Source organism: Caenorhabditis briggsae, assembly GCF_000004555.2.
Source record: "Caenorhabditis briggsae complete genome, chrX, whole genome shotgun sequence".
Taxonomy (NCBI): Eukaryota; Metazoa; Nematoda; class Chromadorea; order Rhabditida; family Rhabditidae; genus Caenorhabditis; species Caenorhabditis briggsae.
This window is the reverse complement of record NC_013491.2, coordinates 10,282,524-10,306,985: the sequence shown is the minus strand read 5'-3', so window position 1 is coordinate 10,306,985 and position 24,462 is coordinate 10,282,524. Positions and strand designations below refer to the sequence as shown.

Below are 24,462 nucleotides of genomic sequence, written 5' to 3'. Positions count from 1 at the left end.
CTGAGCTCATTAAAACCACGCAATCGAAACTATTTTAAATATTTCAGATGATTTCATAATGAAATGATCTAATGTTTGTACATCTTGCGTCTTCACATCGGGACGTGGCGATGAACGATGATGACGGCGGTAGTGGTGACCCCGAGGCGATAATTTTCCTTTCATAGTCTCATTTCTCTGCTGCGCGACGCCGGATTTTCTTCGAAGTAGTCTCTGCCCCAATTTCTCCAACGCCATAGTGATGCATCGACCATTCATCCGACGACTGTTATTCTTGTTCTTGATTATTGATCGATTAGCAGAAGCGTTCGATGTCCCATGCGCACGTAAGTAGGCACATGATAGTCTGGGATGAAAATTGAGCTTTATGAAGGAATAGAACGAAAGTACTGGAAAGAAAAAAAATACTGTAAAACCAAACTAGAAGTGGTGAATTAAAAAAAAAACATTTTTTCCCATTTTTTTTCCTAAAACTGGTATTCAGAAACCAAAATCTTATTTTTACTTCTTCCAGAGAAACTTATTGGTAGTGACTGCCTATTCGACGAAGAATGCTATGGAATGAACTCAGTATGCCGAAATTCCCGATGCACTTGCCCAACCAATTTCGAGGAATTCGACATTGACGAGCGAACGACAATATGCCGATTAGGTGACACCATCATTATAATTTTTTGTATTCTCGTTTTTTTGTTGCTTCTCCTAGAAGAACCCTCTTACAGTTCTGAATGATTCATCAAACCGGTCCCCCACCAATAATACACTAAATTAGCATTTCGCTTTCAGCACCCGCCAAAATCGGCGATTCCTGTCAACGCGATTGTAAGCCACCCTTGTTGTGCCGGGATGGTAAATGCGAGTGTTGGGGTGGAAGTATTGTCGATGGGAAGTGTGTCGTTCGTAAGTGGATGGTTTAGGAAGAAAACTGAGTTTGATGAATGGATTTTTTCCAGCGTGTCCGGCTGGTCAACAATTGTATGGTGTCGAATGTACGCGTGTCGCTCATTATATGCAACCGTGTGAAAAGGACAGCCAGTGAGTTTTCGCTTAAAAAAAGAAGACTTTGAGAAGACTCATCGGAAGCGAAGAGAAGAAAATTGTATGGCCTGAGTTTGGATAAATTCAGAATTTTAACGTTCTGCTTCAGGAAAATCAAAGAAAGCTTGATAGTTATTGTATTAAAAAGAGAACAATTTACAATGGAGGTACTCAAGACTTGGAATTCCGCTTAGAATAAAACAAATTTCGAAAATTATATTGTTTCGATTATTGAGAACATTAGGTAATTCAACTGAAAAAAACCAGGAACCTGAAAAAACCTGAAAAAATATGCCTGAAAAAACCAGGAACCTTCTTTTTCCGATAGTATGGAAACAATTTCAATAAATCTCACTCCGATTCATAGAGATCTATTTTCGATTTTTGAAATTTCTAGATATACTTCAATGCTCTAATAGAATACGTTAAATTTGAACTTAATTATTCCGGTTTGAATATTGAATTTTTATCAACTAATAAAGTGTTGGTGACAAATTTCTGATGTCTCGCCTATGAATGGACCCAATTAAGCTCAAAGTGCACATATTTGGTTGGCTTCCTGTGGAGCAGTTACGAAATTTTAAAAAATTAAAGTTTTTGAAAATGAAAATAACTTTTGATAAATTGGAGTTAGACATATTATTATCATTTCCATACTTAGAAATTAAGTGGTGTAATACTCTGCAGGCTCATGAAAACTCAATTATCGCGGACTCTCTGAAGGATTTCAAAATTTTTTCAACTAATGAAATTTTGGTAAAATTATCTTCCTTATATATGAAACGCTACACGCGTCTGTTGGTCCTGGTGTCAGTCTTTTGACTTTTGAAAAGCTTGAAAAATAAATATAGATTTACGCGAAAAAGAAGGAGTGACCAACCAGTAAAAAACTTGGTCAAAATGCGCCGAAGGCGCACCAGCTTGCTGGTAATGAACATTTCATTAGTTTACAGATTCATGAATTCTCGCAAAGGAACCGAGGTAATTGAATCCAATTGCACGTGACTGTGCTTTAGAGCATTTACGTTATCTGTTCCAAACAAATTTTGACTTATAAAATATATGATTCTCCAGATGTGTGGACCCCTTCAACTCTTGCATTGCTGGAACTTGCCAATGTGCCCCTGGCACCACACGAGACACCGTCCGCGGATTTTGCTATGCCGGTAATTTCTATCGCTCCTTATCAACTCACTTAATCTTTTTTCAGTCTGTCCCGACGGGATGCATCCTCGTCAAACGTGTCGTCGGCTCTTCATCAACGACATTGACATGCTTGAAAACGCCGCCAACACTGATAGCTGTCCGTTGGGCTATCGATGTGTCACGTATGGTAGTCCATATGTTGGTCATTGTTGTCGGCTACGGTGTCCATATGGAGAGCCAGACTTGAGTCAGTCTTGTGATGCCGGTGCTTCACCTGATTCCAAATGTCGACCACTCACTCATTTCTGCTTCACTGTCAGTGAGCCAGGGTATGTATAATGTTGTTGTGTGCAATGAATCATTAATATTTTTTAGATGGAAATCATCGTTGTGCTGTCCAAGACCGTGTCGGGATCCGACACCACTTTATGTTAACGGACAGTGCCTATCAATTGCTCATCGTGGAGATCCATGCCAAATTGATCAACAGGTATTAGATTTCTGTTATCGAAAAGCAAAAAATTGACTAAATCTTAATATATTTCAGTGTGAAGGCGGAATTACGATGTCTTGCACATTGGGAAGCTGTCAATGTAAGCTAGGATATCATGAGGTACCAAATTGTATTTCAACAAATCCAGTTGATTTTTTGAATTTTCAGAACAACGACGAAAGATTCCCAACATGCACGAAAGATTGTACACTTGAAGAAGTTGCCAGCAATGATAGATGTTTAGCAAAAGTAAAACTTTCAATGCTTTTCATTTCCGTAAATTGATATTTCTACAGGTACAACTGGGAAGTCGTTGCTACTCGAATAACCAGTGCATTCCATCAGCGGAGTGTCGATTTGGAACCTGTCAGTGCAGATGTGGCTACAAGCAAGTCAAGGTGAGATCAATGCCTATAAAAATTAACCAATCCTCAAAACACCCCTAAATTTTATTGTCGTTTTCCCTGATTCCAATCGTGTTTGAAACAATCAAGCATCACCTTCTGTCAAACAATTTCTCGAAAATTCTCGAATCATCAATCATTCGACGCTCGTTTTGATGCATTTCAATAGAAATAGCCGCAAGCGGTATGAGGATATGATTGATTCCTGCCAACAATAAGAGCTCGACGAGGACGGGAGCAAAGAGGAAAAAAGGTTTCTGGCAGAAAGAAAAGATTTATGAATAGTTGATGAATCAGAGCGAACAAGAAACAATAGCAAGCTAGGCCAAGACGGGGAACAGATTGGACTTTTTCATAAGTTCAATCGGAAGCGGATTATGTTTTAATATTGATAGTGACACATCATGTCTGACACACAAAATCCAATTAAATGATGCATAGGGTGGAACAATGGGACAGTTTTGGTAGCAGAAAAAACTAAGACAAGAACAAATGAAAAACTTTAAAATAAGCCCTCAAATTGTTTCTATCATCGTAAACTTTGAGCCAATCTTTTCATAGGTATCGTGAAAAATGCCGAAGAGTGGTATATTGATGGAAGCTGCTAGTTGACCGTATTTCGATATCTACATGAACCTGTAATGAAATTATTTTCTCATTACCAACTTTGGTCGAAAATATCTCGGTTCCTGTGAGAAATATTGAAAAGTGGTTGACTGGCAAAGTGTTCACCATAATGTAAATAACTGTTTGTCTGTTTAACAGTTCTCGATAACTCCTACAGTAATTCAATCAAATTTGGCCGAAAATATGCCTCGGTGCTTTCATGAGTTTGACTGTGAGAAGGCAAGGAGGAGAAACTTCAATTTTTCAAAAATTCACACTGAATGAAATCAGAAAGCAAACTTCCAGACTTTCAAGCTTAATCCCATACATTTCATTCCTTGCAAAAGATATCAAATAGTGGTTAACTATTCACATATTTTTGATTTTATGATTAACATTTTGTCTGTTGGCCACTTTGAAATATCTTTCACAGATATATAAATATATCAGCTTAAAGTGGATAGTTTCGATGGCACTCGATTAGTTTATGTCAACTTTGTGTTTCTGCAAAAATTTCAGGTGTATGAAAAAAAATACACATCTTCATTTCTTGTATTCCATCATTTTGAAAACAGCAAACAAATTGAGCTTCAGATTTCAATAAATAGGGTATGGACCAGTATTTAAAGTATTTAAACAAAATCCTAGTGTCAACTTGAAATGTTAGCTTTGTTCTCAAGCCGAAACTTTTGAATTATTGGACAATACCGTAAAGCCCGTAATTAATTGACCCTCTAACTGTCAACTTTGAACCTGTTTTTCTAATTTTCTCTGAAAGATTTCAAGAAGGGACAACTTATATCAATTTTTATTATAACATCGTAAACATTTCGCATGCCGAGCATTTTTCGATATATCCCCCATAAACGGAATTAAGAACGGTTGAAGTTGACAATTAGTGGTCCCTTCTATCACAGTCCCCTTCTATCCTATGATGATTTTTTCAAAATAAATATCAAGTTTCAACTTTTTGAGTGAGGATTCGTCAATGTTACTTACCCGGATCTTTTTGTCGATCCTTTTCCTTTTTTGGCACTGATCCCCTCAATGAAAATCGTCTAATTCCTCATTTCCAATAAACTAGCCTTAGAAAAAGAACTGTCAATTTGGATCATGACTAATACGTTGTGATTTTCGTATAATAACAAACGACTCATCCTCCTAATCGAAGCGAATTTCATCAAATCGTTTCCTCAGCTTTCAATTCTTTTCTTCCTTATAGTTTTCCCTGTGTACTAATCTATTACAAAAACTTCCAACATTTCCAAAATCTTACAGGATCAACTACTCGGCGTCCGTTGCTCGAATCCAGATGATCCGCTTAGCATTGGCTCAATTCTCGACCGCGTCGGAGACATTTTTGGAAATAAACGAGGGAAATAAACCTGTTTTTCAAATAATGCCACTCATTTTGTCTTCATCTCTTCTCCGGGTTGAATTTATGTTTTCTTTTAACTCTTTCCTTAACTTTTGTTTTCATTATTTAGTTTCAAAAAAATAAAAGTCGAGATTTGTCTTATTAAAAGCTTTATTAAGAATATATCTCAGTAAATGAGCATAATTCAGAGAGAAAATTTTGTAAAGTGTCAATTTTTGTGTTTGGGGGAGACAGGTGGGTTTGGAGTCATTGGCAGCGATAGAAGTCAACATTCAGAAATGATCGCATTATACATAAACTTCAGCAAAAAGATACAATGAGAACCTAATTATAGATGCCTAGCTTACTACCGGAGTAGTATTGAACAAATACAATAAAAGTTAACATAGAAAATTCTGGAGAGGGTCAGAGGGATAATGCAAACGTTTTGAGAAGATGTCTATCACTAACAATGTACACGGTGAAAAAAGAAAATATAAAAAAGAGAAAATAAAAAAGACAAAAAAAAAACGGTGGTGGGGGGCTTGATGGTTTGCAGGATAATACGAAACATTTTTTCTGTTGAGCTTGGAGATGGAGAATGAGAGTAATTTAGAAGCACTTGCGGTGGACAATGGATGGGCCGGACTCGTCGTACTCTTGCTTGGAGATCCACATCTGTTGGAAGGTGGAGAGGGAAGCAAGGATGGATCCTCCGATCCAGACGGAGTACTTGCGCTCTGGTGGGGCGATGATCTTGATCTTCATGGTGCTGAAAGAAGAGAACAAATTAGAATCAGTGTTCGATTCGTCTAAAACTCACGATGGGGCAAGGGCGGTGATCTCCTTCTGCATACGATCAGCAATTCCTGGGTACATGGTGGTTCCTCCGGAAAGGACGGTGTTGGCGTACAAGTCCTTACGGATATCAATGTCGCACTTCATGATGGAGTTGTAAGAAGTCTCGTGGATTCCGGCAGACTCCATACCCAAGAAGGATGGCTGAAAGAAATTTTAAATAAGTACAATAGTCCAGAGTCTTGGTGTCATCTTACCTGGAAGAGAGCCTCTGGGCAACGGAAGCGCTCGTTTCCGACGGTGATGACTTGTCCGTCAGGAAGTTCGTAGGACTTCTCGAGGGAAGAGGAAGAGGCGGCGGTGGCCATCTCCTGCTCGAAGTCGAGGGCGACGTAGCAGAGCTTCTCCTTGATGTCACGGACGATCTCACGCTCAGCGGTGGTGGTGAAAGAGTAACCACGCTCGGTAAGGATCTTCATGAGGTAGTCAGTCAAGTCACGTCCGGCCAAGTCGAGACGGAGGATGGCGTGTGGGAGGGCATATCCTTCGTAAATTGGAACGGTGTGGGTGACACCATCTCCAGAGTCAAGAACGACTCCGGTGGTACGTCCGGAGGCGTAGAGGGAGAGGACAGCCTGGATGGCGACGTACATGGCTGGGGTGTTGAAGGTCTCGAACATGATCTGGGTCATCTTTTCTCTGTTGGCCTTTGGATTGAGTGGAGCTTCAGTGAGGAGGACTGGATGCTCTTCTGGGGCGACGCGGAGCTCGTTGTAGAAGGTGTGGTGCCAGATCTTCTCCATATCATCCCAGTTGGTGACGATTCCGTGTTCGATTGGGTACTTGAGGGTCAAGATACCTCTCTTGGATTGAGCCTCGTCTCCGACGTACGAGTCCTTCTGTCCCATACCGACCATGACTCCTTGATGTCTTGGGCGTCCAACGATGGATGGGAAGACGGCGCGTGGAGCATCGTCTCCGGCAAATCCGGCCTGAAAATTATTGCATTGTTTCTCATGATGACCCCAACAGTGTTGCTCAAGAGTTCGTTATTTTCTTTAGTCGGGTGGGAGCAAGAATGTCTAATATATTTACATTGCAAAGAGAGGAGAAAGTTGCGGTGAGAAGAAGAAACCTCAGGGTTGAGATTTGGCAGAGCGCAGCAAGCGAGCGAGAGCAGTGCAAACACAATAGACCCATTCGCCTATTCTCTAGATGCCTTCTTTTCCTACTTCTCTAGTTCACGGTTGATATCGAATGAAGTACTTTTTCCGAGAACGCTTTGGTGTATGTGTGTGTGCGTGGTGAGCGGCGACACTCTGTGTGGGGCTTTGTGTGTCTGAGTGTGCCCCACTGCTGTCCCAATTCCCTCTATGGTTTCTCGGGTCTGCAGCTGCCACTCTGGGGCCCCGCGTTTTTTTAAACCACTCCGACCCATTTCGCAATCCAATTGCATTGTTGAATAATGAGATACGAAACAGAGGGAGGAAAAGGCCATCAGAAGAAGCAGACACTTCTTCGGACACTAGGACAGATTTCGAAATGCATTGAGTCATCGTCATCACATCACGAGCACCAGATGTGAGAGTGTCAGTTTTTGATTCCAATGGGAAATGGAAGGGGAAAAGATTTGAATGGGAATTGAATTTGAATGAGGATTCGAAATTAGTGCTGGCGACCCACCACCACCATCGGTCCCTTTCTCTCTCTCTTATCCCCCCGTCGTTTCATATCCTTCATCTTCTCATCCTAATCGCACTCCTATACTACTTGGCCTCAATAGAGAACTCTTCCGAATGTCTCGATTGCGCATATGCATTCCTATCAATCAATACAGTGTGGGTTGACAAAAGGTGGCATTTCTTGGCCTTGACAGTCCGTTGCGCCTCCGTACGTCCGTCTCTTTATGTGCGTACTATCCATCCATCCGTTCGGGCCGGTCATTCAACAGAAAAGAAAAGAAGGGACCGAAGGAGGCAAAAACCGCGCCTTGCATATATACAGTGATGCGAGGAATAGGAGGACGCCGGGGGGATACAAGGGCACACTTGACCAACACTGTCAAGATTAGCGATTAGCGGCTGCCTCTCTTTTACTGACATATATAAATAAATCCGGGATGAAGATGGGTTCCATCGGAACCTCACTCGCACGCACTCACACCTCTTAGAAGCGACTGTCTTGTTCCTAGAAGGGGGCCGCAAATTAGCCAAGTAGTCCTAGAGGGGAGCGGATAATTGGATGTTCGCAGTTGTTTCAGTTCGTTCCCAAATTATACTTAATGTGGATTTTTGTTCTCCAAAGAAGTGAAAACCACTTGTGTTCGGGTTGCACTGGATGCGTGACATGTTTCCACGGACTGCTTCTCTAATCTGCGTTCACAATCTGGGATCCACAATGCCGTACGACCGCTCTCATCGCATTTAATGTGCATTACACTGTTGGCCCCTCCACCCCGGCTGGTCTTGATATATCCCATTGTAGAAAGATCTCCGCAGAAAACGTTCCCTTCTTCAATTCGGCCTCTCTTTCCCTCTTACACACACCATTGCAAATGCGCAGTCATCGAGGGGCCGGTTGGCCCCCAACACTCTCAACAATACTCCTTTTTTTGTTCCCTCAGCACTCCACTCACATATATCCTTGCGGCGATACTGCCCTTCGTTTTTTGCCTCCCACTGGGATGGTGTGGTATGAATGGAGCGTCAGATAATGGGCGCCAGATTTTCGAAAACCGGGGAGCGGGGGCAGAATCTAAGAGTGACCGATGGGGGGGGGGGGGGGGCAGGTGTTGAAAGGACAATATGAATCACTACTACTACCGTTGCCATAATTATTTGCAAAACAATGCAAATCGGAAGGTTGGAGAGAAAGAAGAATGGAATTTGGAATTTAGAATATTCCCGAAATTCAAAAAGAGAGCGAGAGAAGTATTTTGAAACAAGTGAGACGGAGATGGAATCATGTTTGGTTTGGCTTGTTGTTGCAAGTTTGCAAAAGTGAAACGATCGGAATTTCCTATGTGAACTATTTCTATTTTTGTCCCAGGATGCTTAGGAATTTTTTATTCATTCCTATTTTAAAAGTGCATTTCGAAATTTTTTAGGCCCAATGAAGCCGAAGTATTATGAAATTTTCCTAATCCTAAACTTATCCCTCTGCCCTATGTCCCTTATCCCTTCTTATCAATGCCCAATACTAACCTTGCACATTCCGGAGCCATTGTCCACTACGAGAGCTGCAACCTCGTCGTCACACATTTTTGTAGGATCACTGAATCGAGCGCCGTAAAGCGGTGCACGGCTCGCTCTCTCGGGCCTTTTATACTGCAGCACGCGACGCGTCCGCGTTGCGATACTGCCATTGGCCGGCTGACTCCGCCCACCGAACGAGGGATTGAGGGAAAAACGGAGAGTGCCATCCGTCATACACTCCTCAGGAGGAGGGGCCAGCGCGGAAAAAAAAACAGTGTGATGAGACGTCCCGAAAGATTTTTTTTGAGTGGAATGAAGGAAATGGAATATGGGGGACCGCTTCAAGTTTACGCTTTAATAATCAAGGCGCGATGGGGCGAAATTGAAACGAATTTGGAAAAAGTAGGAATTGCGAAACTGTGTTTATGTGCATAGCGGGTTTGTGGTTGCTGATCATTGTTGAAATATACGGTGGGTATGAACAATTTCGGTCTTTCTCAGAAAAGATGCATGGGAAAGTGTTGGCTTTCTCTCCTTTGTTGGACGACTTTTGACTGAGAAGCTTCTTGAGATATGACGTAGCTACAGTAAGATGACTCTGAAATTGGAAGATGTTCTAAACCTGAAAAAAGTTTTCCCATTTCCTTGTTTTCAGATTCCCCAGAATTTCTCGTTCCCGGAAAATCTCTCTCCCAATCTTTGAGCTCTTTGTTTTTCTTCTTCAAAAGTTCGAATTGTTTCCAGTGAATTAGCAGTGCCTGGCTTTCTTTTGCTGTTACACTGAGCTTCCAACTGCTCAACGGCAGTGCGGGGGAGACGGCGGTCCCTCTGAGAAAAAGAGTAGCATCATCATCATCATCATCATCACCAGGAACCATCAACAACACGATGTTACCTCTTGGAAATTCTATAGGAGCGAGGAGCTGAGGAAACGCGCGCGAGCCGAGGGACCGAGGGAAAAAAATCCAAGGGGGACTTGATTAAATGAGTTCGCGATTTAATTAGAATCTTCTGTGCCCTGCTAGGACTTTCATTTTCTTTAGTTTGTGGGAAGATGTTGGTTCCTTGGGAATCAATCTTTTTTCGATTGTTTCCATTTACGACCCAGAAGCATTGTTTGTATTTTATTGGAATATTCTGCCCGTCCCCATGTTTCTCCTTCCGTTTGAAAAAAGGCATCAAAAAAGAATGTTTATTGTTTTTCAATATAGGATGAAGCGTTCGACTGTTTGATGACTAATCGCTGTATAGAAAAATATCAGAAACAATGACGGTGATGGTAACCAAAAAAAAGAAAAAGGGGAATAGAGAAATGAATGTTTTGAAATGAACCAAAATGTTGATGATGATTCAGAACGTGAGGGGCCGCAAGGGGTGCTGTTTACGAATATTTTGTCTTCCTAGCTTTTTTTTTCGGATGGGGGGCGACCTGAGGATCGGATGACATCACTTCATGTCCATCAGAAAGCACATTGCACTATATGTTGTCTCTGCGAATACCATGTGGACACACTTTGCTTTTTTTCTTTGACAGTTCATTTTTAACCAATCCGCGCGGAGAAGTGCAAGATTCCAGATGTTTCTGAGACATTAAAGAGTGCACGCTTTTTTGTCTTTTCTATTCTTTTTTCCTGGAAGATTCATTAGGCGGAAACAAGGTCAAGTAGAGAATTTATTATCTGGAGAAGTGAAGGTCCACTTTGTCCTTTAACCCCAAATAGTTTTGCTCCCCCCTCCTTCCGAGTTTGACTTTGTAGCTTAACTACAGTAATAATGTCCTTTTTGTATTTGTGTATCGGTTTAGAGACCACCTTAGTTTTTTTACGCAACGATTTTTTTGTGTTAACAAAGCTTCCACCACTTAGGATTGCACAACGCAATAGAGAAAAATTTCAATGATAATTTTACACTGGGAATTGATATATCAGGTGCCACTGATTCCTGATGATTTTTGATGTGATTGTTGCTGTGTGTTCCCCTAGTTTTCTGATCAGGAAAAGCGGAGAAGAGATATGTAACTGATCCGAAGCACTTCTCTGGCTGGCATAAGAAAAAGAATGAGACCAGGAAATAAGAGAGGGACATACAAGTGCGATCGAACGAAAGGGGTTACATTCCCCGGTTGACTTGATTCCCACAGATAGATAAAAAACAGTCATTCCCTAAGATGCACCGGCAATTGACACCATAATTACAGGTTTCCGATCTATTCAACCCACGCAACTTCGAGAAAGACCAAAGATAGCGAGACGGTCAAGGACGTTAGCCTTCCGATTCCTGCAAAATTACTTGGTGATCCGGAGAATAGCTTCTTTGATGTGCTCTGGGGATCGTTTCCATGTGGTGTTTCTGGAACTCATTCGATTTTGCTCCTGGTGTTCCTTCTTTTCTTTTTCTTCAAATGTGATTCGAAACGAGGGGTTACTTGAAAAATCGGGAGGGTGGTCTTGGTCGGAGAGCTGCTCTCGCTCTTCTTTTTTGATCTATTGTATGTCTTTTGCCGTCTGGCCACCATCCACTATCACAAAGTATCTCTCTTTTCATCTTCTCAAGCGGGAGGAGGGGGGATTCCAAGAAATCGTCTCCGATCAGTAGCAGCAACATCTATCTCTCCTCTCCGATCTTCTCCTCAGAACCCGCGGAATTTTGTGCCTATTTACCAATGTGTAATGCTCTTGTCGCATTGCTGCCGGCCTATTTTCTCTCTCTCTATCTCTCTTACTGTGCCACCACGAATGTTTCGTCGTCTCCACGGATCGCCTGCTCCTCTTTTAACACTCGCTTCCTTATTACATCTCCCTGCTTTTTCACTGGGGCCACGGTAGTAAATAGGAGAGTGATGCCGGTGGTGGGTGTTGTAAACGCTTCGGAGAAAGAAATCGAGGGAATGAATGAGTTTCGGAGGGTCCAAGATGTGTCTCTTTTTTGAAAAATCATCCGATTGTATCAGCAGAAGGAGCAATTGGCACATCGGGAGAAGGTTTATCATGGACGCTGTCACCTGGAAACGATCAAACAATCAGCCATCTCCCTCATTCTCTTTCTCCAATTGATCCATCATGCAGATGCTTGAAATGCCACATTTATGACGACTGTTTTCGAGGGAATAAACAAAATGGTGTTTGGCAAATTGGCAATTTCTGGAGGCTTTGAAAATTCCAAAAGGGGTTGATGGGAAAGGGAAGGTGATTCTGGAACTTCTGATTAGAAAAATCTGGAAAAGGTGAAATTATATATCTGATAAAAAAGTTGGTGCTCAGCGATGTAATTTTTTTCAGTACATCATATAAATTTTTGGGAAACACCGAGAATTGTTTTAGTTAGCACTATTTCGCAAGAAATGTCGCTCAGTATTGATAACATTTTTCATAACTTTTGAATATAGTATTGGAAACAGTTTCTACGGAATACTGTATTAGGTTGGCGGGAAAGTCTTTGTCACTCTGTTTGTTTAATCACTGTTCTCGTATATGGAGGCTGTGTATGATATCGACTCTAGTGAATAACAAGGTGATAAGAACCTTCCATATAAACAAGTCCCCATTTCCTTCCCTGCTCCTCATCTGTAATTGAAACGATATGTTTGTTCCCACTGCTATTCACATCAGACATGTTTTGATTTACCTCTTCCTATCTCACACCACGATGAAGGATTCGGAAACTTTCTTGAAGAATGTGTACAACACACATGCCCCTCACTACAATACTATTCGCAATTGGTTCCATCGTTTCGAAAAAGATGACTTCTCGCTCGATGAAAAGGATCGCTCTGGGAGACCCCGTGAGTTGGATTTGGACAAGCTGAAGCACGCATTGCAATCGGATCCATTTCAATCTAGCCGTGAACTAGCTGTCACATTCGGAGTTCACCATAGCACAGTCCTTGAAGGTTTGAAGTCTCTTGGAATGAGAAAACTTTTTGGTCGATTCATACCTCATCACCTGACTCAAGCCAACCTTGACCGCCAGTCGACGATTCGATTACTCTTCTCACTCTCCACGCGGGCGATCGATGGCTGGACCGGCTAATAACCGGAGATGAGAAGTGGGTCTTCTACGATAATCACCACAGGAAATCCCAGTGGGTTGGAGAAGGAGAGAGCCCACAGGATGTCCCAAAACCCGACCTTCATCCGAAAAAAGTTATGCTCTCTGTGTGGTGGGGAGTGGACGGCCCCATCTACTGGGAACTTCTGCCCGAGGGCAAAACAATAACTGGAGACCTCTACACTACTCAACTACGAAACCTCAAGAAAGCAGTCGACCGTTCGGCCCTGAAAGACAAGAAAGTGTACTATCAACATGATAACGCTCGCCCACATGTTTCGAAACAAGTGAAGCAGGAGCTGATGGGATATGGATGGAATGTTCTCCCTCACCCCCCGTATTCTCCTGATCTTGCTCCTTCCGACTATTGGTTATTTGGCGATATGACACGTGCCTTCGAAGGAAGAAGCTTCAATTCCCGTGGAGCGGTCGAAGCGGCACTCAAACAATACTTTGCCTCACGCCCGGCTGGATTCTACCGCAATGGAATCCATAAATTGAGGGAACGTTGGAGACATGTTGTTGATAATGATGGACAATATAATTAATTATTCGGTTATTTTTTCTTTGAGAAATAAACTATTGAAAAAGTGACAAAGACTTTCCCGCCAACCTAATACATATATGTTTTCATGAAAGCCTAAACGAGCACTTCAAGCTAAATTATCTACGTTGCTGTAAAACATATGAACAAATAGTCAACTGATACATTTTAATCATAGTATCACTAATGTTTTATAAGTTGATCAATTTCTATTAATTGAGTTCAAAGTGGACTGCTTGGGTCGGCTCCAAGTGGACTGTTTGGGACATTTTTTCTGAAGAACGTCAACTTTACATAGTATTGAATTGTGATGATGACCCGTGGGAAAAACAAAGTAAGAACACAACCTGAAAAAAAGTTCGGCGAAAAGTTTTTTCCAGGAAACCGCCAACAAAACATGAAGCTTGCGACGGTTTATTGAAATGCATTTCCCACGCGTCATCATACATTTGTTAGGTTTTTTATGAATTTCAAAACATGGCTATGATTTTTTGACATTTTCAACTTTGAAAGTTTGCTTGAAAACCAAGTATCGCAAAGCGATATTTTGAATTGACCCAATTCATATTTTATGACTTGAGTCAAGGTTATGTTGGGATAATCCTTAAGCTAGCAAATCTGCATTGTTTTTTTTGTCACAAAAGTTTTCAGCCACAATTTGTTATTTGTTTCTTTTTCCGAAGAAAAAACAGAAGTTTCTCGAGACAATAATCCCAGTCATATGCAACATTTTCTTGTTTTTGCCTAGGTTGGCCTATTAATCTGAAAATGAGTGTCTCAACATTTACTCACAGACAATAGGCTTCAAAAAAAGCAACGATTTATCGGGGAGAAGAAAACAGAAGCTGGCAGGTTGAATTTTTCAAAAAATAGGGATTTTTGATATTATTGTTGGGTGGAAACATTTTTTTGTTAGTGGAAAGAAAACGGGGAGAAAAAGAAAATACGGGAAAAATGGGAATCAACTCGCAATCGGATTTTGGTAAAGTTGTCGGGATGAAAAGATGAAGAGAAAGAAAAAAGTGGGGGAACATGTAAAGTTCAATTTGGACCGTTCAAGTAGGAAAAGGGTTTTGTGGGGAAAATAAGTAAAACAATGAGATCAACAGCGGAAACCCACTACTCGGTATTTTTGGAAACTAGAAAATTGATACATGATATTTTAGAAGATGGTTGATTGCTGATGGAGTTTCTTAACACTCATGGTTCTTCGATGATGTTGCACGCATCCAAATGAGAGCAAATCACGGAAGCATCGACGGAAATCTCCATTGTACATTGTGTAAATAATTGGGTTTAGAACCTAAAAAAGAGTAATATATTTCAGAAAGTTCTGGACGAATTACCGAGTTCGAGTAACCCAACCAGAGGAAGAATTCAGACGTGATTCTGTAAACAGCAGACTCGGCAACAGGGTCTGAGATGAATACTTCTACTAGGTACATAATAAAAAATGGCATCCAGCAGATGATGAATCCTGTAATTTATCTATTTTTTTGACTTGTGGCTGGATCGGCAAGTGTTACCTAGAACCACGATTCCAATGGTTTTCAATGCTTTTCGCTCTCTGAGGTACACCATTTTTTCTTTGGATCCACGGACAGTTTTTCCTGGACCATTGATTTGATAATGCTCATGGGCCTGAAAATGTTCAGGTAAAGTTCAAAAAAGGTTTCGAAAAATTGAGCATTGTGTTTTGAGGGTCTCTTTTCTTGGCTTGTTTGAACCTATTTGGCTAACCAACCTTCTGAAGTAAGTTATTAGGCTGCAGTCTAGCGTTGCATTGCCTGGCTCTCTTGCTCAGAGATGGAGCAATTCCAACTTCAGTGTTCTTCCTAACTGGAGTATCGGCGCTGTTAACGATGTCAGCCAGAGAGTGACACTCTCGCTCCATCGAGTTCTTGGCCTCTTTTTGGGACCCATTCGGCGGAGAGTTGGTTACCAATGACATCGAGATCTGGAAAAGTACATAAGGAAATGAAACCTGAGTCATCGAGAAAATTTTCTTACATTGCACGTAGTTCCCGCTTCCAGACTATCACCGTTAGGTGGAGAATCTTCGCAGTCGGTTGAGTCGAACCTCTCGTGATTTGGCTTCAGAGAATTTTCCAATCGACTGAAAACAAAAGTTTAAATTTTGGAACATATCATTATTAGTGCGATTCTGATCTAATATCTCACTTTGCATATTCCATCGGTCGTACTGAGTAATTCACTCGACCGCAGTTGTGATTGACTTGAACTCGCGTACGTGAGTGAGGTGCGCTAGCTGTTCTGCAAAAAACGGAAATCAAAGTTGGGAAAAAAAGAGTCATGCATTTAAAATCGATATCTAGCTCACCTCAGATTGTTCCTCTGGTTTTTCTGCTGAGTCTTGGTGAGTCGGTTGCTGAGTCGACAGGTTCCAACTGATTGTCTCATGAGAGCTTCACGTTCAGAAGCGACACGGAAGATTTTGAAATAGACAAAGAGCATGACCAAAAGTGGCAAATAGAAACTCCCTAGTGCACTGTAGATTCGATATGCTACTGATGGAGAATAGGCACATTTGAAATCTTCACTTGATCCCGTGTTATTATTATTGTCGGTGAAGAGATTCCAGCTTGGAACTACCCACGGAGGACTACACACGACGAACGATATCGTCCACACACCTGTTAGGAGACCCGCTGCCATTTTCCGAGACCTGAAAAATAGAGAAAAATGATTTACTTCCTGTTTTTGTCTTCCTCATTCTCTTCTTCTTCCTCTTCTTTTTCTTCCCTAAAGTTAATCTGAAACAACAAAAGATCCACTACTACTCGAGTATTTTCTCAGTGTTGCCGAGTGGATAAGGGGAGCCGGGCAGAAGAAAAAAAAGAGTCCGTTTATCGAGTTAATTTTAGATTGGCAGGACCACTGAAGCGTGATATTGAGGCTCTGTCCGCCCCATCTGTTTTTTCTCTGATTTCCCCCCGGTTTTCTTTGTCTCCACGCCCCTTCTTCGTCTTCTATTTTTTTTACCCGAGCTTTTAAAAGCAGAAAAAAAAGAAGATGAAGCTGAAGTAGAAGATGGGCTTGATGGAGAAGAAACAGAAGGAAGAAGAATTAAAAAAACAGAAAAAGAAAAAAACAAAAGATTACCTTGTTCTTGGGTATTTGAGGGGTGATGTAATGGCGAAATAGCGATCGAGGCTGATAACGCAAAGGTTTAGAATGCTAGCGGTACATAGTAGAACATCTGATGTGGCCCACATTCGGCAGAGGAAACGACCTGAAAAAAGGCATTCAAAATTGAAATTGGAAAAAAATCTATGGACTTTCTGATTTCCCTAGGTTTCTGTTCCAATTTAAGCGGAAATTTTCTCCTGAAACTTTTGATTTTGGCCTTCCGTCTACTAAACACGTCCTTTTTTAATTCAACCTTCTATTCCTTGATATCATGAAAAGCACATCCAAAAACGTCAAACACATCATTTCCGTTTTCAAGGTCTAATCCTGTTTTCCTTGTCTATTAAAAACATACCCAATGGCCATCGATGATTATGCAAAAGGTCCAGCAAAGACATTGGCATCACTATGAGCCCTACAAGCAAGTCTGCGGTGGCAAGTGAAGTGAGCAGGATATTCGTGAAAGTTCGCATTCGTTTGTAAACAACCACCGAGAGAACCACGAGAATATTACCGAAAATGGTTAGTAGAATCAGCATTACCTGGAAACAATTCGTTCAAGAGGGCCATATTGAAACAAAACTTACTAAAAACAAAGCAATAAACACGTCATGTATACCCAGACACAATTTGACGGGTAGATATTCCGATAAAGGAGAGTTTGGACCTAAGGTATCCACAAAAACGTTGCCAGGCGGAGATGGCTCCCATTGTGGTTTGACTGTCGTCGACGTTATCGTGCCGACTGTACTTGTCGGTACGCTGACCGACCCTTCTGGCGATGCTATACTCGTCCAAAGCGAGCCGCTGAGCGCCGCCTGAAATAATGAGAAGAATTTAGAGAAGGAATGGGGTGACAGCGACGGCTCAAATTGCTGGTACGTGTGAGATGGGCTGCACACGTGAAAAACTAATTCTAATTGGACCTTTCTCTCTCTCTCTTATTATCCCACGCGCACAGGAAAAAGTCCCACTTTTAATTGGGAAGACGGGATGTCTCCAAGAACTAGAACTCTAAATATGAAATCTACACAAAGTTCTAGAGGTGTCGGCTATGTTAGAGGAAGCTGAGAGGGCACACACAACACAAATTCAGAAATCGAAATTGTTTCCAGTGGCACACAGGAAGTGGCGACTAGCGTCACACCTCATCTTCTTTTTGAAAGTTTTCCGAGGGCGTTCTTTAAGGAACTTTGAAGTCATTTCAGAAAAAAAAAACTAATTGTTTCCGAGATGCACCAAACAAGAAAAACCAAATTGAAAATTTAGTTTTGTCAAAATGAATGTGGTTTCCTTCCTGCTTAAAATTGAAAGATAATATAAGCATACTCCGGAATAGATTTGAAAAATAAATTTAAAAAGTTATAGAATCATCAAAGTTCAGGAATCTAGGAAATGGGAAACCTGAATCAAAACAGATCAGATAATATGTCTTAATTTTCCTAATTAGGAAAAAGGAGACATTTCCTGGATGCACGGCTTGCTCAAAAGCTATGTATACTTCAGAAGTTTCCACATCACTTTTTTGCAACTTTTAAACCGGAACTCCAAGAAAGCCCAGACTGGTCGGAAATCAAATGTTTCTACTTACTTTGAGAATTTGAAAAATGTAAAAGTTCTTTGTATTTGAAATCTCACCTGGATATAAATGAAAACACCCCACGCCATGATACTTTCAAAATCTTTTGCTCTAGTCAAACTTTCAGATTTCCACCGAATAGCCATGTGGCAAATTGTCAGGAAGTGGTCATCAGTAATATCAGCGGTAAGATTATCAAGTTGCAATAATTGAGAAGGCACTAAGAAGGGATAGAAGGCGCGAAGGAGGAGAGAATCTCACACAACTCTGCCTCTTCGAGTGATTCTCGCTCTCGTAAGCCCTATATGAAGAGCTGCGACTAAGTGGGCGTGGCACCGCATGTGCTTTCAGAGGCAAAGAGAGCACAGCTCAACCCATTATAATATATTTTACGCTTGCAATCACACATTTTATATATGTACGCAAACTCCAAAATAAACTGCGCGTCCCCCCTCTTCTTTTTTTTCCGGCTGTTGTCAAAAATTGCTTTTTTTCACCCAATTTTTTCTTTTCCCATTTCATTTTGAACAACTCTTTGATTGTTTTTTAGGGATTTTCGATATTCATGCTCCTTCTCAATCCTTTTTTTCCTTTTTAAAAAGTGTAAGAAATGTCATGAAGAGGAAACGGTTCCCGAATGGTGTGTGTGTGTGTGTGTGTTTATGAAGCGAGAAAAAACGGAAAACACGCATTTTCAGGCGGAGCTCCAACCACAAGAGGAACCTCCTCTGAGTAAGAGAGAGAGATAGACGAGTTGTTTCGGGTGTGGTGGGGCAAATTGAGAAAAAAGTGCAAAAAAGGAGGAGCAGTAGAAGATGATGATGAAAAAAGTGGATCATGTGAGATGAGACGCTATGTTGATTCAGACGACAACGACTATCATTTGAATCCACACCGACTGACAAAAACACATCCGGTTTTGAGTCTCATATCTACCTCCGGCGATTGTCTAGAATATCTAGGCGCGCTTGTGAAAATATATTTTGTCGCAAATAAGTTTTCTTTCTATTTTTGTATGCATTTGTGGAACTAAAAAACGGAAGAAAAAAGGGACAAGGTTATGTCTAATTATAATAGTGTTTCACCTGTCTAAGTTTCCAAAAAAAAACGAAACTTCTGGGAATTTAAAAACTACTGCTGTCTAAGAAAATACGGAGGTGTTAGTTTGAGGGGAAGAGTGGTTTGGTCCTTGAATAACTTTTTCTGTATAATGAATGTTTTACAAAGAGCTATTCAGAATTGTTGACGAACTGGTTTGCAAAGGAATCGGAAAACAGGAAAGTGCAAAGGTTTAACAAAAAATCTGGAAGGTGTTTTGAAATAGATCAGACAAGTTTGAAATATTTCAAGTCATAGAGAATGAAACCATAAATTGCGTTGAATTTTCTACGGTATTTCAATTTCACGCTGGCTTCAGAATTTCAAAGTTACAAATAATTTTTTGAATTCCTTCAACCAAGTGGTGAAAAAAAATCAAAAAATTTTAGAAAATGACTGAAGTAAGAAAGTTCTATAAATTATACATCTAACACAAACATGTTATGTTTTAAAACGTCTTCTTTTGAAAAATGTTGGAACAATTGTAACAGAAAATCGCTTAATTTCAGTAAAAACCCGGTTTTTAGTACTGAAAGTCATATAACTAGGCTGAAACTGACCAACGAAATTTTAAATGTTTAGAAATGTCTAGATAAGATATTTTTAACTTATCCTGGAATTTTTAACAAAATCTGGGTTCACAAAGTGTTGAAGCTCTATTGCTATTGATTTCAGTGTGTTTTCGAATATTTCCCAGTATTCTAAACAAATGCATCCAAATTATTTAAATGAGCAAGAACAGGGACTTGACGATTTTATGATCAACCAAATCAATAATTTGTAATATTGGCTTCACACCTTCGAGAGTTCCGCAACATTTCTGGAACTCATTTTAACATTGAAAAAACTATAAGGGTTCTCAAAATGGTTTCAAAAACCCAGAAGATTCTGAAAGACAAACAAGTTTCGTCATACTTTTATACTAAACAACAATCTCTGCAGGTTGTTTTTTCTAGAGAGTGCGTGTTGTGATATTAGAGGAGCATCTAAATTCTTGTTTTCCTTTTCTTTTCTTCTTTTAAAAGAAAATAAGTGTTCAGTGTCTCAACAGAGCTAAAAATCTAACCATTCCACTTACCATAAGAAAGTTGTCGCCGTGTAGATTTCTCAGAATACTGCTGCTATTTGCAGTCGCCGTTATGATGATAATTCTGAAGAAAATAGAATGAAAAATAAAATGGTATTGAAATTGGAAATAATAAGCAAGGTGAATCTTCAAAGAAATAATGAAACGAAAAATTGAACAGGAAAAAAGTGGAGAGGATTAAATGAAAATCAATAGAACAATCTAGCAAAAAAACAGGGTAAGAATAAAAGAATGACGAGTCACCGTGTTTTTTTTCTCAGAGGAGAAAGAACAAAACCTTTTCCTCAATTTTGTTTCATAAAAATCACAAAAAAAAATCGGCAAGAATGAATGACGATCAACGAAAGAGGAATTTAAGAGATTTCCGCACTTTTTTCAGCATTATCTTCTAGATCACAGTTTCCTGGCTGATGACATCGAATTGGAAAAAACTGCTAATCGTTTCGGGAATGTACAAAATCTAGAACCAAGGAAAAAGAACATTCCGTGACTGCTTCCTAAAGTGCGTGACCAGCCGAATGATGAATGTGAGCCCTCTTTTCCGGCTAACAGTTCTTCATAAGAACAAGTACGACAAAAAAGAAAGAGCAGATGAGCTTCTGGATGAACGGAAGTTTGGAAGATGTGAGATTGTGAAGAGGAGTGGTGGCATGGAAAATCCAGAAAAAAACAAGAAGAAGAGCAGAAATCTGTCATGATGAAAAGAACGAAGTTTTTGATGAAGTAGAGAAAGAAAGCAGGAGAACAGACCTCTTCTCACTATTTGATATTTTCCGAACGAACTTTTTCTTTGCAAAAAAAATTTATCCTCTTATTTTTTATATATAACAAAGAAAATCTGTGAATGGGAAGAATTGGTAGAATAATAAAAACTGAAAAACTTGGGATAAGACCTGCAGGATATGAGAAAGACAAAATTTAATCTCATTGAGTGCACCGGAAAAAGTTGGCTAATGCATTAATGTACATAGTTAAATTGATGATCTTGTCGTATCTCCCAAATGTCGGTCATTTTTATATTTCAAGAATGTATGTGAGTCTAAGTACAGGATTTGAGAATCCACATAGATCATCTTGGAGGACTCATTTGGAAGCTGGAAAATGTAGCTAAAAATCTCGAAACTTTGTGAAGTGTAAAAAATGTGATTTTTAGAAAAGCCCATTTATGCCGATCCTCTTTTCTTTTCTTGATTATCTAAGAGCTCAAATATCAATCGTCATCAAGTCTAGGTTCTAGTACCGAATTGAAAAAAGGGAGTGAGTTAAAGACAATCAACTGCCTGAAAGAAAAAGAATCTAAGACTTCCTACCAGTCATTTAGCACAGATTACATTTAATGACATTCGTCATTCCCCGTTTTTCTTTTTTTTTTAGTTAGGGAAAATGGAACGATTTTTTTTATTGTTCGTGGTTTGTAAGAAGTTGACACAAGAAAAATTCATATAAATAGGTTGCCTGTTCCATGAATGTCTAAAAATGACGATATCAGTTAGCTGCTAGATACTGCGATGGATGGATTCCAATAAAAGTTGAAATAAAAAGAGAAAATGGAAGATTCACTGCATAATAATCAAGATTATGCAGAACACGTTTGACGTTACTACTATGTGAGAAAAGTGAGAAAACCTTGGAATAATCTCGAAAAATAGGTATTTCGCTTCATCATATCTCGTGCAGAGAATCAAGTACATGTAGCCGCAAAGATGATCAAATTACTTGTGTGTTACTAAACTTGTCTCCTCCTGTGAGGACGCTCCTAATACAACAGACAAGCAGATTTCTTGACCAGATGAGCGAAAAAAACGCTGTGCTCATGTTAGTGACAAAAATGTCGTGGAGAGCAAGAAACCAGAAAAATAGTTGTCTGGGGAAAAGCACTCGCCATCCCATCTCAACGTTTCTCTGTGTTCAGTAACCTAATCCCGAACGCGAAGAGGCTGGAAGGGGGAAGCAACGAGAAAACTGCGGACCCATTCGAAAGCAGTTCAATGACAATAACATAGAATACTGTTATTTGGATGATGGGGGTTGTGGGAAATGTGAAATTGATTTTGATTTTGGTCGATTTTTGAAAATTATCATTGCTGTTTTTCAAGTGAATTCATTCGTGTTACCACTTTCAAAGCGAAATTTGAATGAATCCTATTTGATTTCAAAGTGAAAAATTCATAATAGAAAAAAAAGACATATTTAGTAGTTTTAGAATACTTGCACATTAGTTTCGAGTTCTTTCGATCGTTGTAATTTCCCGAACTAAAGAAATATCGATCTAACAAGCATGGTAACATGTTTAATAACCGAAAACCGGCATAATGCATACATTAGGAAATAAATGAAGTTTTCAGAAAAAAAAATTGTTATCCGGAATGTTGAATTTTATGATGAGTCTGAAACTAGTCAATTCAATTTCGAACGAATTTCCTTAAAAGGCTTGAAATGCGAAATGTTTTGTTGAATTTGAACTTTTGACGGATTTTGAAAAATTTTGAAATCGAATCAGGATTTTACGGCTGTTTTTGGATAGTACTTAAGAGTTTCAAACTTGAAGGAAGATGTGTTCAACAATTCAAAAGTATATTTTCAAATTTCCAAACCACGCAGAATATAAATGATGTTTCGAAAAAATAATGGTGAAGAAATGGTTTTCGTAACACGATATCTGCCTGGGAACTGGTCCTTGTAAAAAATGGACATTTGTGAAGTTTGTCCTCCTTCTCCCGTTTTTTTGCTCGTCAAAAGTATCAAGGATCAGTTCCCACCCAATTCGACCCATTCTTCCTATCCGTGTAAGTGTTAGTTTTCTGACACCCATCTCACTCAAAAAAATTAAAAGCGACCGAAACACACAGAAAGAGCTAATTTGGTGTGCCAAAGACGAAAAAAAAACGTTGTGAGCTTCAGTTACGCAAATTGCAACACAAGTTTCTCGGCGGGTGCATGACATTGTGGGTCAGTGACAAGGGATGCCATGGGTTCTTTTTTCTTGAAACGCAAATAATTTGGCAATGTCCCTACAAACGCTTTCGTCCTTTTCTTTTCTCGTTTCTGGTTTATTTTGGGGTTTGATTCGTTTTGATGGAATCGAAAGCCGCTAGAAAAAGATAGCTCTAAAGTTTAAATATCTGATGAGAACAAGTGCGCAAAATCGCTTTAGGAAGAAATTGATATGCTGAAAGAGGCTCTAACGGATATAAATGAAGTAAGCAGGGACTGAAGTGGAAGAAGCTAAATGGAGAGAGATACGCCTTCCAGAAAATTGTCTCTTCTTCGCAAATGACGCATATGAGGAAGCGGAAGCTGCCCAGTCTCCAGGAGAAAAACCTTTTTTTTCAGCGACGAACAAGGCAAATTGAGAGAAGAACGAAGTGAGCCGAAAAAGAGCAAAATTCTCTCTGTCCGAGTTTTAGTAGAGATATGGAGTGGGAGGCAGATTTGGAAGGAGAAGATGGATGAAGCAAAAAAGTAGAAGCCGTAGAGTTTTAATTTCAAGAGGAGGAGCAAAAAGGAGCAAACGAAAAGAAGAACCAAACTCAGGACCCCAACTGATATTGCAAAAAATATTCAAAAGATGGAATAAGCTCATCTGTGTCACTTCCCGGATTCTTTTTCTCTTCTTGCAAGACGGTTAATCTGTTTTTATGATAACATATCACTAATAACAATGTTAGCATCAGTAATTTTTTTGTTCGCTCATTAATCATTTCAGAACCCGTTCAGAAAATCAACATTTTATGATTTATGCTCAACTGTAAAATCAATAAAATCACAATAATGTCAAAATCAAACGTCTAGAGTTTGTGCTAAATTCTATGTTCCAATGGCTTTGTCTGAGCTTCCAAAGCGATAATTAATGAGAATTAATCTTAATTCTTTGCCTTTCGGATTAATCTAGATCTGAATCACTTCCTCCAAAATACTGCG

At 39.9% G+C, this 24,462-nt stretch overlaps 5 protein-coding genes across 5 annotated transcripts; 3 read left to right on the top strand and 2 right to left on the bottom strand.

Moving 5' to 3' along the window:
• Positions 1-241: 241 nt before the first annotated feature.
• CBG14575 lies at positions 242-5,070 on the top strand (the record flags this gene model as incomplete). Its single annotated transcript, XM_045239663.1, has 10 exons — positions 242-326; positions 515-652; positions 787-900; positions 954-1,035; positions 2,113-2,407; positions 2,437-2,513; positions 2,560-2,674; positions 2,732-2,899; positions 2,974-3,075; positions 4,966-5,070. The coding sequence occupies 10 exons, from the start codon at positions 242-244 to the stop codon at positions 5,068-5,070; spliced, it is 1,281 nt and encodes a 426-aa protein (XP_045095453.1).
• Positions 5,071-5,238: 168 nt separating this feature from the next.
• CBG27711 lies at positions 5,239-5,407 on the top strand (the record flags this gene model as incomplete). The annotated part of the gene is made up of 2 exons (XM_045239662.1): positions 5,239-5,265; positions 5,387-5,407. 2 exons carry the CDS (start codon positions 5,239-5,241, stop codon positions 5,405-5,407), a joined length of 48 nt encoding a protein of 15 aa, XP_045099550.1.
• A 271-nt stretch (positions 5,408-5,678) lies between these two features.
• Positions 5,679-5,799, top strand: CBG27710 (the record flags this gene model as incomplete). Its single annotated transcript, XM_045239661.1, has 2 exons — positions 5,679-5,686; positions 5,715-5,799. The coding sequence occupies 2 exons, from the start codon at positions 5,679-5,681 to the stop codon at positions 5,797-5,799; spliced, it is 93 nt and encodes a 30-aa protein (XP_045099549.1).
• Positions 5,800-5,863: 64 nt separating this feature from the next.
• Positions 5,864-9,102, bottom strand: CBG14574 (the record flags this gene model as incomplete). Its single annotated transcript, XM_002644569.2, has 3 exons — positions 5,864-6,046; positions 6,100-6,834; positions 9,046-9,102. The coding sequence occupies 3 exons, from the start codon at positions 9,100-9,102 to the stop codon at positions 5,864-5,866; spliced, it is 975 nt and encodes a 324-aa protein (XP_002644615.2).
• A 5,687-nt stretch (positions 9,103-14,789) lies between these two features.
• On the bottom strand, positions 14,790-18,502 carry Cbr-tyra-3 (the record flags this gene model as incomplete). The annotated part of the gene is made up of 11 exons (XM_002644568.1): positions 14,790-14,930; positions 14,974-15,104; positions 15,154-15,268; positions 15,372-15,584; positions 15,638-15,743; positions 15,809-15,901; positions 15,969-16,313; positions 16,751-16,880; positions 17,133-17,319; positions 17,365-17,595; positions 18,416-18,502. 11 exons carry the CDS (start codon positions 18,500-18,502, stop codon positions 14,790-14,792), a joined length of 1,779 nt encoding a protein of 592 aa, XP_002644614.1.
• Between the last annotated feature and the right edge of the window lie 5,960 nt (positions 18,503-24,462).